The sequence below is a fragment of the Lissotriton vulgaris genome, chromosome 1_1 (genome assembly GCF_964263255.1).
Source record: "Lissotriton vulgaris chromosome 1_1, aLisVul1.2, whole genome shotgun sequence".
NCBI lineage: Eukaryota > Metazoa > Chordata > Amphibia > Caudata > Salamandridae > Lissotriton > Lissotriton vulgaris.
In genome coordinates, this window is record NC_141685.1 from 2,118,717,828 (window position 1) to 2,118,732,911 (window position 15,084).

Here is a 15,084-nt window from a genome sequence, read left to right on the forward strand (position 1 = left end):
TGACCAGTATACCATGTCACCCTAAGTCATAAATTTTTGGGCTGACGGTAAAAAATATCCCAATAATATGGAAGGCAGTCCGTGCATAATGTGCTATCAGCTTTCACTCGTATGGAACAATTTCAGGGTCATTATCAGGACAGGGGATTATTCCAGGCACAAGGTTGATCCTAGATTTTCACTAGAGCTATCTGCAAGGGTGATTAATTTGGAATGCAAGACTTGTCCAAGTCAGGAAACATCTTTAAAGTATGGAATTAATCCAATGAACAGGTGAGTGATAGACACAGGTTACATCAATCTAAGTGTTACCTTTAACAAAAAAATTTGAAAGGACAAGATGGCACCTCACATGTGCACCACCAATCGAGCTATCGAACAATTAGTTAATTACTATTCCTAATGTATGAAACTCCATGAGTTTCATTTAGTGATTCCTAGTAGGTCGCAAATCAACCTACCTTATGAACATTTATGCGGTAGGGCAAAACTTGCGACCTATTGGGAATCGCTAGAACGCAGATGGTGGCTGCTAAATAAAGCAACCATTTTCTTTTTGGCCGTCCGTTTTTCCTAACAGAAAATGGGTTGCGTTTAAATAAGAAATATTAAACGTTTTCTTTAAAAATTTTAAGCGCAGGCAGTGGTGCTCTGAATTTTTTATGTACTACCATTCACAAAGGTAAAGAGTTCACTTGGGGTCCTCTTCCCATTTGCCGAGGGTTACCACCAACTTGAAGCTAGTGGTAAAATGCGAATGTTTTGTATCCGCATTTCAGTCTAAAAAAATTCCTGCATTCCGCTGCGATTCGGTATTAGGAAGGGATGCCCTAAACATGCCCCCTTCCAAACACAGACTCACAAACCCATATTTAGATTCGTAATAGGTTACCAAATCACAAAAAAGGTTTGGTACATCAGAAAATGCTTTTTTCTGGTCGCAAATAGGCTTTTTATGAGCAGAAAAAAGCTTCTTACATCTGTGTGAGGGTGTCCTCGTGGGGTAGTACAAAGTGAGTGGGGGACCTGTAGGGCATTGCAGCACTGGCCCGACGAGGAGCATCTGCCGGATGATGATAATGAAGCATGACATCCTCAGGGATGTGTGAGGGCAACAAGAAATAATCTTGTTGATTGTCCCTTAGAAACTGGTTCAGCACCTAGCAGTTCCTTTTCTCTTTGTCTTGAAACTTTTTTAGTGCCTTACCAGGAACAGTAACCCTCATTTTGGAAACCTAGGATATCTCAGCACCCAGGTCATTCCATTAAGTCCTCCTGCAGATTGGAGTCCAGGTGATGTCTCCTGCCTCTGGGAAGTTGTTTGTCAGTGCAATTCCAACCCTTGGCTGAAAGGAAGTCCTTGAGTACCTACTCCTCAGTTGAATAAACCGCAACAATGCACAACAATGGATCTTTATACTGTGCTTACGTATACTGAATGCTCTTCCTTTGAGACGGTTGAGATCAGTTCCCCTTTTATGTGCCACATTCCAAGCCTGACGTCTGTCTTCATGTGATGTCATGTTCAGGATTCCAGGTTCATCATGAGCAGCGGAACCTTATATGAAATGGCCTATAAGAGTGCCTTCATGTCTCCTTGGTAAAATCCTGTCACTATAATTTACCATAATTGTTGTGTTAGGGGGTGCACTCCTGTTTTACTCCTTACTTTTTCTTTTCCTCCATGGTGCTGCAGCAAAGCCATGGCTGTCAACACTTGCTGTATTAAATAATTGGTTTATAACAAGTACTGGGACTTGATTGTGCTGCGCACTGTGCACTTAGTGACAAACACCATCAATATAAACATTTATTAGATAAAGTATTTATAAGATATAATGAATGTAATTACTTTAATTTATACTTATAGATTTCCCCTGAGGCAGGGACTTTCTATGTCCCGAAATGCATTGGGCATAAAATTCAATGTTGCATGGTCTTGTAAATACAATATTGTTTTCGAGTATTTGTATACAATGCACAAGATGTGAATTCATGTCAAAATGTCATTGACAGAGTGAAGTGCATATTTATGTTGATTTAAGAGTAAAAAAATCTTTTTGAAAAGAGTAATAAATGAAAAAGCGTTTGAATATAGAGTGTTTATATTGATGGTGTTTGTCACTAATTGCACAGTGCACAGCACAATCAAGTCTCAGTACTTGTTATAAACCAACTATAATTTACCAACCATGATACTCTGCCACCATGGAGTTCTTGACATGAAACCCACAACACAGAAAGTCCCCTGTTGTTGCAATGAAGATGCGCTTGGTACTCCACTCCTGTTTTAGGAATAGGCCCAGAACCTATCACTGTCAAAAGACCCTGGTCTAGGTCAATGCATGAACATGGGATTAGTGTGTGGCTGTGCCATAAAGCAAAATGCATGATGAAAGGTATGCAGTTCATTATTGCAAGCACAACAAAAGTCCAATCATATATCATTTAAATTGCACAACAGTTTCAAGAATATATTAGGAGTTAGTGTTCAAATAGCAAAAATTGGCAATAAAATGTTCAAGGAGACCATGTTTGCAAAAGTTAAAGTAATAAAGTATATACATTCAAGGGTCGATTCCGATCCTGGTAAAAAAACGTCCGTATGATTCGTATCCGGAGCCCTCTCCGTACGAATCGTACACATCTGTCCGAGTTGCGTAGTAGGATCCTTATGTCGTGAATCCGTCCGAATCGTTGCGATCTGTACGTATTGCAAGGCTGAAACCGTGAACCGTACGACTCGTACACATGCTGTGCGACCCAACGAGTATGATCCGGAACGGGGTATGAGGCCGCGAATTGTACGGCCCACGTCGGGTAAGGGCGATTCGTATGGAAAAGCACACAATCACATACACACCGTACAGTTCATACGCCCCATGATCGCGGGGTACGGTGCGTAGCCCTGCGATCATGGGGTGTACGCACCGTACCCCTGCGATCGCAAGGTATACGCACCATACACCCTGCGAACATGGGGTACAGTCCGTACAACCCATGATCGCGGGGTACAGTGCATAAACGCCATGATTGCAGGGGTACGCACCGTACCCCTGAGATCATGGGGGTACGCAACGTAGCCGGGGGGAGTGCGTTCCTTACCTGTTTCAAGGCGAACTCTGCTTTTACGGCTGTTTTCGGCTCTCGTAGGAAAAGGGTCGTACGGTGCGTACCCGACACAAATCGTACTTGCTGGGTCGAAAAACCGGCCGCGAACCATATGGATGTCGCGAACAGCGGGTTTCAAGGGAGATTCGGATGGGGATTTCATTCGTACGGTCTCTGTACGATTCGTATGGAGTACAGCTCCTGGTACGAATCGTACTTCGTCGTACTTACGGGGGACGTTGCAGGGTACGATTTGTACGGGAAAAATGCTCCAAACGGCTATTCGGAGCGGTTTTTCCCAAATCGGAATCGACACCCATGTCTACATAAGGCCTATACGTTCTGTGACTGAGGTGATCAGATGATGTAAGTGACAAAGTCAATAAACCAAAAAAGCCCCGAAATGTGAGAAAAAACAAGGCAATAGACATCAAATGACTATCCAAGTTAAATTAATAATAATTCAGAGGAGCATGTATAAGTCTCACAGAATAAGAAAAGTCAGATCAGCCATCTTAATTTACGTGAAGTCTTTTTGCCATTGCAACCTACAAAAGTGCATGAAACCAGGAACCTACCACCACCATCCCCCAACATGAGACAAAATTGAATTTTGTCTGCTTCAGAACTGACCAAAGTGTCATTCAGCACTCTATATATCAATAAAGTCCCACTCTTGTAAGTGCCATACCTAAGAATATCAACAAAGTAATTGGTTCAGAAGTCGATATCGTAATCACACAGGGATCCAATATGAAGTAAAGAAAAGATAGGGCCTCACATATGAAAACTGACGCATCGCTGCGTGTAAACAGCGATGCGTCACTTTTCATTGCACCCTCCTTGCGACATCACTGATGCGTCATATTTACAGTATGACGCATCATGTCGCAAGGAGTTACAGATACGTCAATATTTCTGACGTATCTGCAGGCGCAAAAAATTACGCATTGCTGGAGTGTGCCACAAAAGTGACGCAACTTCAGCAGTGGGTCACTTCACATGGGGAAGTCCCATTTCAAATGTTCCTGCGTCAGTCTTACACCTGCTGTGAAGCAGGCATAAGATATTGACGCATTTGTGTCCTAGAAGTGGCGCAGTGAAATCTCAAAGATTTCACTGCGTCACTTCTATGAGGTTTACTTGCGTCAGAATGCCCACCCTGCATACATTATACCTGGTGCAGGTATAATGTAGTGCAGGGGTTTACAAAGTGACACATCTACCTAAATGCGTCACTTTGTAAATATGACACAACATGGCGCATGTTTTACGCCACTGGTGTGTCACAAAAAGTGATGCACCAGTGGCGCTAAAGTGGCGCAGGGTCTCATAAATGAGCCCCATCGTTTTTATTCTGTAAATGTCTTCATAATCATAAAAGCATAATACAACACTTTCATGGTAGCCAACCGATTTTATTCATAAGAACTCTTCAGAGCTTTTAATTCTTGTGCAAATCAAGTTTGACCAGTATACCATGTCACCCTAAGTCATAAATTTTTGGGCTGACGGTAAAAAATATCCCAATAATATGGAAGGCAGTCCGTGCATAATGTGCTATCAGCTTTCACTCGTATGGAACAATTTCAGGGTCATTATCAGGACAGGGGATTATTCCAGGCACAAGGTTGATCCTAGATTTTCACTAGAGCTATCTGCAAGGGTGATTAATTTGGAATGCAAGACTTGTCCAAGTCAGGAAACATCTTTAAAGTATGGAATTAATCCAATGAACAGGTGAGTGATAGACACAGGTTACATCAATCTAAGTGTTACCTTTAACAAAAAAATTTGAAAGGACAAGATGGCACCTCACATGTGCACCACCAATCGAGCTATCGAACAATTAGTTAATTACTATTCCTAATGTATGAAACTCCATGAGTTTCATTTAGTGATTCCTAGTAGGTCGCAAATCAACCTACCTTATGAACATTTATGCGGTAGGGCAAAACTTGCGACCTATTGGGAATCGCTAGAACGCAGAAGGTGGCTGCTAAATAAAGCAACCATTTTCTTTTTGGCCGTCCGTTTTTCCTAACAGAAAATGGGTTGCGTTTAAATAAGAAATATTAAACGTTTTCTTTAAAAATTTTAAGCGCAGGCAGTGGTGCTCTGAATTTTTTATGTACTACCATTCACAAAGGTAAAGAGTTCACTTGGGGTCCTCTTCCCATTTGCCGAGGGTTACCACCAACTTGAAGCTAGTGGTAAAATGCGAATGTTTTGTATCCGCATTTCAGTCTAAAAAAATTCCTGCATTCCGCTGCGATTCGGTATTAGGAAGGGATGCCCTAAACATGCCCCCTTCCAAACACAGACTCACAAACCCATATTTAGATTCGTAGTAGGTTACCAAATCACAAAAAAGGTTTGGTACATCAGAAAATGCTTTTTTCTGGTCGCAAATAGGCTTTTTATGAGCAGAAAAAAGCTTCTTACATCTGGCCCCAAGTGTGCAAATTTCACATCCTTATTTGCAAATGTGTTTGGATCTCAAGCCCAAAATATTGTAATATGATTTCCTAAATAATATATTTATTAGCATCCATTTTTTATCCCACCTAAAATATGTACATTCTGACTTTTATCAGATATAGGCTGTCGTTGGGATATCAGATTTGAAATTGGCAATCTACAAAACTGAGAAAAATAACATTTCTACTGGAATCAGTTGTTCTGATTGTCTTAGTTCACTGTTGCTAGGAGACAAGTTAAACTAAATAAAGATCTAATGTTTTGAGCAACACTCCGAATAATTATGAATACATAATTATCTTTGTGATATACTATCAGTTATTTATTCATATAGTTTGTATTTAATTATAGGAAATTATTTGGGCAACTCATGCCATTCAAAGACCATGTCAGAGATAACGAGCAGTTTCCCTGCAGTGTGTAATTGTAAAAAGGAAACAGTTCACTCTTGAATCTACAGTGCATGTGACTTTTCAAAACCCAAGATTGTATTAACAATTGTTTCTAATGTTACAACAATTAAAGTTTTATTTTGTGCTTTTCAGGAAAGAAAAATTTGATCATTTGGGGCCGAAAGACTTCTGAACAATTTAAAGGGGACTATATGCCCTTGAGGAATTGTTTAGTTGTAGTTTTGAGCAAAACTCTAAGGTAAGTTCTAAGAAACTTACAATTGACATTATACTATCTGGTCAAGTTCAACTTTCATATTAAGTTTTGAGTAGGGGCTACCAGCACATTTTGCATAAAATTCTCGAAATTTGTCCAAATATTTTCATATCTTGATTACAGGACCTAAAGTACAATTCTGTGCATTGTTCTTTAGTAGGGGAGTGTGAAACCTGTGACGATTACAAAAAACGTTTCTGGGCATCAAAATCAGCAAAATACATTTAGCTGGAGAAAGATCTCACGAATTAGATTAAGATACATTGTCTTTCAAGCAAACGTTAAGACTTTTTTCAACTTATTTTGTTGAAACAATACCATTGATTTGACAAGAGGCGTAGCATTTTGACATATTCTCAGGCCTGTCTCCCTAGCGCCGAGTAAAGCAAGGCAGCGATTCGGACTGCCTTGCATTAGTCCAGATGGTCCAAGCCTGGCAGGGCCACACAAGAGAACCTTGCGTGGCTTGATAAATCTGGCTGTAGTGTTGCACCCCCTTGATTGGTGCAAGGCCAACACAATACTATGATAAATATCAGGCCTAATGTTTACCCCGGCAAAAAGGTCTGCATTGTTCTGTTAGCAGTACTCCATAATAAAAATCATTTTCTGATGAAAACAATAATTCAGATTTTCCACAGCTGGGATAGGTAGAAAATCATGATTTCATTAAAGCCACGGAAGCTGATATTATGCATGCCTTTTTAATTGCCAACTCACAGCAGCAACTACATAACAATGAAAATAACTTACATTAGTAATCTTTAACATTCAAATGTCTCTTTAATCCTTTGTGTGGCAGCCATCTTCCTTCTTGTACTGCAAACATCCTCAACAGTTTGTATCGGGTAGAAAAGTAATAAATTAATCAATCCTTAGAACGTCAACTTGAACAAAATCTTTTCCTGTTCACATTATTTCATGTAATCTCCCCCTGAAAAGTGCCATAAAAAAACATATTTTTTATATTTTTTTGAGGAAAACAAAAGGGAAGGATAATATCAGCCTACGTGTCTTTAATAAAACTTAGGCAAATCTATCCATGCTTGGCTCATGACCTCCTCGACCAAACAAGCCAAAGTATGAGAGGACAAAGCCTTATGAGGGCTTCAGAGAGAAATTATCAATTGTGAATCTGCATTGCATCTCAAACTCTCGATTTTCCTTTCATAATCACGCAAACATCTCACCACAAACAACATCCTACATTCATGTAAATTGGGATAAAATATTGTTCTAGACATCGTTTTCGTTCTCTTAGTGATATAAAAGCACACCCCTTCTGGAAAGAACCTTCACTCTGACATTTATTGTGCCCTGATTTCTGAACCCCTGCTAAAAGAAACTAGGCATAGCAACATAACCAACTTTAAGGAAAGTTATCTTAGGCCCATAAATTAATTTCTGTACAACTTGCTAATTCTTTTAGTACAAGATCCAAATCCCACGAAGACAAATACTTTGCTCATGGTGGGGCTTTAATTCTAACATTTCTCAACAGTCTCCTTACCACATCATGTTGACCTACAGGCAAGCTATCTATCAACTCATGTCCTGCTGACATTTCCAACCTGCCAATGTTAACAGATCTGTAGGACAATCCTTCAAGGAAAACGTCTGTAAGATAATTCCCCACCTCCACCAGAGGTGCTGATACTGGATGCAAACTCCTCAAAGCACATCAAAGAACCCATCTCCTCCGGGCCATCCTGTACACCTTTCAAGTCCCTGGAGCCCATGATTCCTTATTAAGTTTTGAAGCAATGATAACCCTGACACTTGCCAGGCTCTTCCGGAATCAGCAAAACTATCAACCTTAAGTGTCCCTGAATAAACAATTTGTGATAATCCCCTGATGAATTTGTCAACAAATCTGGGGTATTCGGAAAAAGTACTGGGTCGGCAATAAACATCTCCATAACATCTGGATTCCATACTTGAGATGTCCAAAAGGGGGTATTAAAACTATTTCTGCCTTCTCTCTTTTCACTTTCAGTAATACTTTCTGAATCAAAGAAAAAGGCGGGAACACATAACTTCGTAACCTCCCCCAGACTTGCAGGAAAGTATCTCTCGCCTCCACCCCTGCGTTTGGTCTCCAACTGTAAAATCTGAGAATCTGAGCATTCACTCTGTTTGCAAACTGGTCAACCACAAGAGGATCCTATATGTTTGTTCATCGATTTGAACTCTTCACTGTTCAATCTCCAATCGCTGAAATCGTTCTGCTGCCTTGAGTTCCAATCTGCTATAGTAATGCTTAACCCTGGTAGGTACTGTGCCTGAATCATAATATTTCTGCTCAGGAAAATATGCCAAAACTCCTTTGCCAAATCTGCCAAAGCTTTTGAATGAGGGCCCGCCAGTTTGTTCACATATTTTACTGCTGAAATGTTTTCCATCCTCAAAAGTACACAGCATCTCACCTGATCCCTGGCAAAGCTCTTCACTGCAAATGAACTTGCCAACAACTCCAGGTAGTTAATATGAATTGCCCTTTCCTGGCCTATCTATTCCCCCCTTTCGTCAAAGAGCCACATTTTGAAGGCTGGCATCCAAAACTATCACTATATCTGGGCTTGACCCGAAAATTGCCCTTCCATTCCCAGCTTCCAGATTCTCCAACCCCCACCTTAATTATTCTTTTGTTTCCAAATTTGTCTGGACTTTGTGTGAATGTCTTACCCCTTTGTGCAAATACAAATTTAACCTCTGAAGAGCTTGAAAATGTAAGGGAGCTGGTAAGACCACCTGTATAGATCCTGAAAGGAGGCCTAGAATCCTTGCTATCTGTCTCAAGGTTATCCATTCACTTACTAACAATCTCCGAACTTTCATGCAGATTTTTCTCACTTTTTCGATTGGCAACCTCAACACACAATCCAAAGTCCAAATCTGAAAACCCAAAAGTACAGTCTCCTGGCTGGGTTCCAAACATGACTTCTTTCTGTTTACTGCAAAACCCAAATCCTCTATTACTCGAACTGCCATCATGGTATGTTCTTGAGCCAATTCCTTGCTCTGCAACATAATCAGGATATCATCTAAATGAATTATCAGCTCTACCCATTTTGTACACAACCAAACCACTATTGGTCTCATCAGCTTGGTAAAGCACCATGGAGCTGATGTTAAACTGAAGGGAAGGCTTTTGAATCTCCACAGGATTCCCTGCCATTGAAACTTCAAAAGGTTCCTCTGTCCGCGACAGACTGGAACGGTCAAGTGTACAACTTTTAGGTCCAGACGGGTTAACCAATCCCCTCTCCTCAAAAGATCGCTCAACATATGAATACCTTTAATTTTGAAGTAGTTGTACTCTACTCACTCGTTCAAGTCCTTTAAATTTACCACTGGTCTCATGCTCTTGTTCTTTTTCTTGATGATGAACAGATTGCTTGAAAAAACCTGCAGAGACATTGTCTGCTTTTTCAATGGCCCCTTTCTTAACCAACTTCTGAACCTCTTGGTCTACCAGATTTTCTTCCTCTTTTGCAAATCTTAAAGGGGTTGGTCATCTTACCTGGATAGGGTTTTCTACAAAGTCTATTTGATAACTACTGAAAGATTTTATCATTTTAACACCCAAGGCTCGGAAGTTGTCTCTTTCCATCTGTCTTAAAAATGGGCGAGTCTGCCACCCAATTTTTCCTGAACAGACAAAGGGATGTTTGCCAAACATACCTTGATGTCTTGAACTTCTTTCTCCTCTAAACCGTCCTCTTCCACTCTGCGGGTAGAAACTGGGAATATCTGATTGAAAGCTTCCGTGTCTGTACCCACGTGAATAAGAGCTCTGTGACATTCCAATGCCTCGGCAGGGAAATTGACCCATTCTCTCGGCTGGTCCAAAACTTTCCTGATGGCCTTTTGGACCTTTTGGATTGAGATAAAGGCTCCTGCGTACCGAGCCATCTCCCTAACAAACTCCTATCCAAATAGGAGGCCATTTGCCTCCTGACACAACTCTTTTCCTGCTAGCTTGACTAGTGTCAGGTCAATCTTCATAAGTAGGCTCTTTCCTTGTTCAATACACAGGAATGCGTTTGAATTCCCTAACAAGCATACTGCTCTTTGCACCCACTGCCTTAGTTCTAGAACAGTAAATGCACTCTCTTGCAGGTAAGCCTCTTCATATAAATCAAAAATCCTAGTCAAGGGCCAAAAACATCTAGTAGGTGGTCCTGACATCCCTTCTGCCCCTTATCGAGCCCCCTTCTTGGTTCTCTGACCAACCTATTTAAAAAGGCGAGCATCTTTGCATCCAGTTCGGGTGTGTAAGCCACCTTATTGGCATGGGAAGGTCTTGGACACTTACTTCGTCAGGCATCTCTTTCCTTATCCAATATTCAACATATTGTGCAACATGTTTGGTTGGGACAGCCAAAAATGAGATCACCCAAGGGAGCTTTAATTTGGGCCAAATTATCTTTCTCTTTCCTCTCCTTATTAGCTCTCTTCCTCTTTACCTCCTCCTCCTCCGAGGAGTCAAAATTTGAAGAGCATGAAATCACGATATCCCCACTGCACTGATGGAGGATCTTCACCGGCAATAGCTCTGTGATCCCCTTTAGTGGCCTTTACAGCCTTGTCACTCAACTCCTTACGACTCAACTTAAAATTGCTTTTCTGATTAAAGGCCCCATTTCCTTTTGTGACTTTTTCTTTACCTAGATGTTTCCTTTTCCGGGTAGCTTTTTTACTACTTCCATTCGCCGTGGTATCACCTACTACCTCCTCAACTGACCAAAACTTCTGCATATCTACTCTTTTGCCTAATCATACTTCCAACTTGTCTATACAGTCATCCATTTTTTTTCCTAATTGAGATGCCAAGGCAGAGACTGCCTTTTCAACACATTCCTGGACTCTCACCTCCACATTACCATCAATTGCCTCACTTTGCTCCATATTCCTTATAAGTAGAAACAATACCCACCAGATAACCTCTAGTGAACTATAATATTACGCTCCCTGTCAAAAAAGACCTCTTTCTTTCTACAGGAATTAGAGTGAATCACCAAACACCTGCCTTCACTTTTGACCTCACAACAAACTGACTGGAAAAAACGGTTTCCCAGACCCTTTTTATACTCAAAAGATGACTGTCCGTTCTGCAGTTAAAATCCCTAGGTGGAGCCAACATAAAATGGCTGTTGCATCAGCAGACGTTCGTACACTTGCCTGGGGACAATTGGGAATTGAAGCAGTACGCCTCAAGTGATCAGCATACTCGGGTAAGCCCAATTAAAATTTTTACTTCTTTGATACTTAATTTGTGCACTGTGGGACTCCGCCCGCCGGTTTTTACATAAGCTTTCTTGTTTAAAATCAAAATAATATGTTAATCTCGAGCGTGACGACAATCCACCCTTATGCACTCACAAATATTGCTGCAGTCGGATAGCGTACTTCACCAAAGCTGCTTTCCGCTTGGTACTGAGAATGAGGGAAATCTTACCACTCGCGCTTGCCAGAGGCCTATTGTGGTTTAACAGGAGAGGCATCGAGAGCCACGGATTGTGGTCTAGCGCCCTCCTAGATTGCTCAAGCGCACAGGTCAAATCATGACTGTGCACTCAAAAATGCTTTAAAACTAAGGGAAAAACTTTAAGCATTGCGCCTGACCCCTGGGGCCACTTGAGTCGACACTTGTTTTGAATACATCAAAGCTCCCAGTCATTGCACCACGAGCTGTATGCGAACAAACATTTTGAAAGACCTTATTAAATAAGCATTATTCAGCCTACATATAACAATCAGGCAAACCAGTCCTAAATCAGGGAAACTAGCAAACATGCACACAACAATTACAGTGTCCTACACACTATAAATGAGCAGGAGTAAAATGCGAACTTATCTTAGCTGTGAGCAGCAACAAAGAAGGAAGAAGGCTGCTACACATGGGGTTAAATAGACATTAGAATGTTAAAGATGACTTTTCAAGTTATTTTCATTGTTATGTAGTTAGTGCTATGAGTTGGCAATTAAAGAGAAATGCATAATATTGGTGTCCGTGCCTTGCCATAAAATTCTGTTAAGACCATTTTTTCTGTTAAGGATCGGGAAAAGTGAATGAACTTCCCAAAGAGGACCTGCAAGGTTTTGTAAACCAATTTATAGGGCTAAATTGTTTTGATGATTTTGCTCCTCAAAAGATTCAAACAGAAGTACTACATTCTGAGTGGGGGGCGCTAGAAGGCGCCAAGCAAGATGGCCGCACTTGCGTGAGGCTCTTGCTGTTCGGGCCGCCATCCACCTGTTATCCTGGTCATCTCTCACAGAAAACGGCTGTAGTGCACTGATATGGCTGTGTAGACGGCGTGGCACTGTGCTGGGACCAAAAGCGGCAGTGCATTGGCCCCAGGAACCTTGAAATCCGCCAACCGACCCCGGAGCTGTGGCCCGCAAAATGGTAGCGGCTGCAGCCGACTACTAGCGGAGAAAGGACATGAGCTGTGCTCGTCTCCTGCGGGGGAGGCGCTGGACACAACGGACGGTGGGTAACGCTGCCGACCACTGACTATACTCTGCGGGGGCTGCCTTCCCGCGGCCTGCGACAGCATCAAGGTAGGCTGCGGGTGCTGCATGAGAAGCCCCAACAAGGGGCGCGCTGCTGCCTTGTGGAGAGACGGAGTGTGCGGCGGCCCCCCGAGCTGCCCTTTGCTGACTGGCGGGTCAAGGCCGGGAGCTTGCCCGAAACGAATGCGGGGCGGGCAAGAACATTGCAGCAGAATTGAAACTGCACACATGGAGGCCCACTGCGACCCCCCCCCCACGGCCTTGGGAGCTGTCTGGATCGCCAGCTGGCTTCTGCTGGGCCTCGCGCCGGCGGAGTACAAAGATCTGCGGGGCCCTTGCCGGGCATACCTGACGCCCGCCATCCATCCGGCCTGCCGGGGGCTTCCGCCTGCATTGCTGCGGCGGTGCCGAAGGTGAAATCGCTTTGAACCACCACGGACCAAGAGGCCCGTGCCTGGCCTGCCGCCGTGCTGCTGAGGGGCATAGTGGTGGTGGAGCAGCCTGCTGCAAGAGGAGGCCAGGCCCCCACTGTCACTGAGGGGCTCTTAGGGTTGTGCATGGCCACTAACTGCATGGATAAGCCCGCCTGAGTGAAGTACTCCCCAACGCTACACTACACAACACAGGCCTACATAGACACTGCTGTGGGCCCGTGGGCTTCCTACGTCGCCCCCCCATGCACCCTGCTGGGAGACTGCAGGGGGTTTGGATGAGCTGCTGGCCTAGCTGAAAAACGCATAATTTGGGAGCACATAACTGCTGCATTCAGGAACTGAGCTCTGTCACAGAGGGGCTCTCTCTGGGGCGGGGCCTGTTGGTACACTGTGTCATCTGACTGCTCCAGGCCCGTAGGACCACCCTTGACCCGTAACGCCACATCGAGTAACTCCACGCACATCGCCCTAGAAGTGGCACGAGCCTGATTGATCCAGCGAACGCTGAGGGACCCTCTCCCTTTTGCTCAGGTATTATCCCACACGAGCCAACTCTCAACAATGGGGAAGCCAGATGGACGCCAACCAAAGCTGACTTTTGAAGCGACAAAGGCCACCCGTTCACGGACGGACCAGGAGGACGATCACGCAGAACACCAACCCCCCTTCACTGCGGATTTAAAAGAACTCCTACTCATCATGCAATCCAGCTTGACTTCCATCGAGTCAAAGATGGACTTCATGAATGCAAGGCTGGATGGAGTCACGCATAGGGTTGACAAGCATGAAGACTGTCTGACGGAGGCGGAGCGCCGCATTACGGACTTAGAAGACACCCCTACTGCAACTGGGTCTCGAACATCAGAGATGGAGAGGGTCCTCAAGGTAATAGCAGCAAAGAATGAGGATTTGGAATCCTGCTCTCGCTGCAATAATCTCCTAATTCTTGGCGTACCTGAGTCGACAGCTAGAGGACGAATGGAGGACTATGTTGAGCATCTCCTCATAACGCTGTTTAGAAGGGAGGCCTCTCGCCGGTCTTGGTGGTGGAGTAGGCGCACCGCTCACTTTCTGCCCGACCTGTACCGGGTGCCACTCCCTGGTCGATCATAGCTAGGATTCTAAATTAACAGGACCGCGACACTGCCCTCCACCTTCCTAGAGAACATGGGCAGCTCTGCTTTGAAGGTATGGACATCTCTCTCTACCCAGATTTTACCATGGCGGTGCAGGAACAAAGGCGGAAGTTTCTGCAGCAGCTCAATCTGCCCTACACTATGCTCTTCCCTGCAAGTCATAAAATCACACATTTGGGGAAACAGGTTTTCTTCAACACCCCACAGCAGGAACAGGACTTCCTCAAGACTTTGCCGAAACAACCGACGGCTCGTACCTCTCCTCCCCACTCCCCAGATGAGCATGGTGGCGCCTCCGACATAGAATGAAGAAATGCCCCACCAGGTCTGCACCAATAGGGGTGCCTAATTTGCTATGGACACTGGGCGCGGAGGGGAGAGCTATGATGAAAACATTGGACGGTTTGGCCCGCGCTGTCCCCTGACGCGGGCTCTCCCTCTGACCAGCACTGCTGAGAATGTAATGCCCCTGACTGGACTGGCTTGATAAGTTCTCGTGTCCTACTATTGTGACCTGCAAGCAGGTAATGACATTATCCTGGAGGACCTATATATCCTTGTGATGGTCACCGATTAAGCCATAGACTTAACATACAAACAAACCTGAGCTGACCCTTTAATGTTGCCCGAACGCCCTCGCTACTGCGAGGAGACTCTGGTCGCCCTTTGGAATCCACCCACCAGGTGAACCCTTACTACTGTTGTTGTCTTTCGGCTGGGGTTAAAAGGTT

General features: G+C 43.7%; 1 protein-coding gene across 1 annotated transcript in view; it reads left to right on the forward strand.

Annotated features, from left to right (window-relative positions):
- LOC147751686 (dihydrofolate reductase-like) overlaps positions 1–15,084 on the forward strand; it is a 111,564-nt gene that overhangs the window by 42,825 nt on the left and 53,655 nt on the right. The window contains exon 4 of the mRNA XM_086939155.1: positions 6,138–6,243. Coding sequence (XP_086795281.1) covers positions 6,138–6,243 — 106 coding nt within the window. The remainder of the gene's footprint in view (positions 1–6,137; positions 6,244–15,084) is intronic.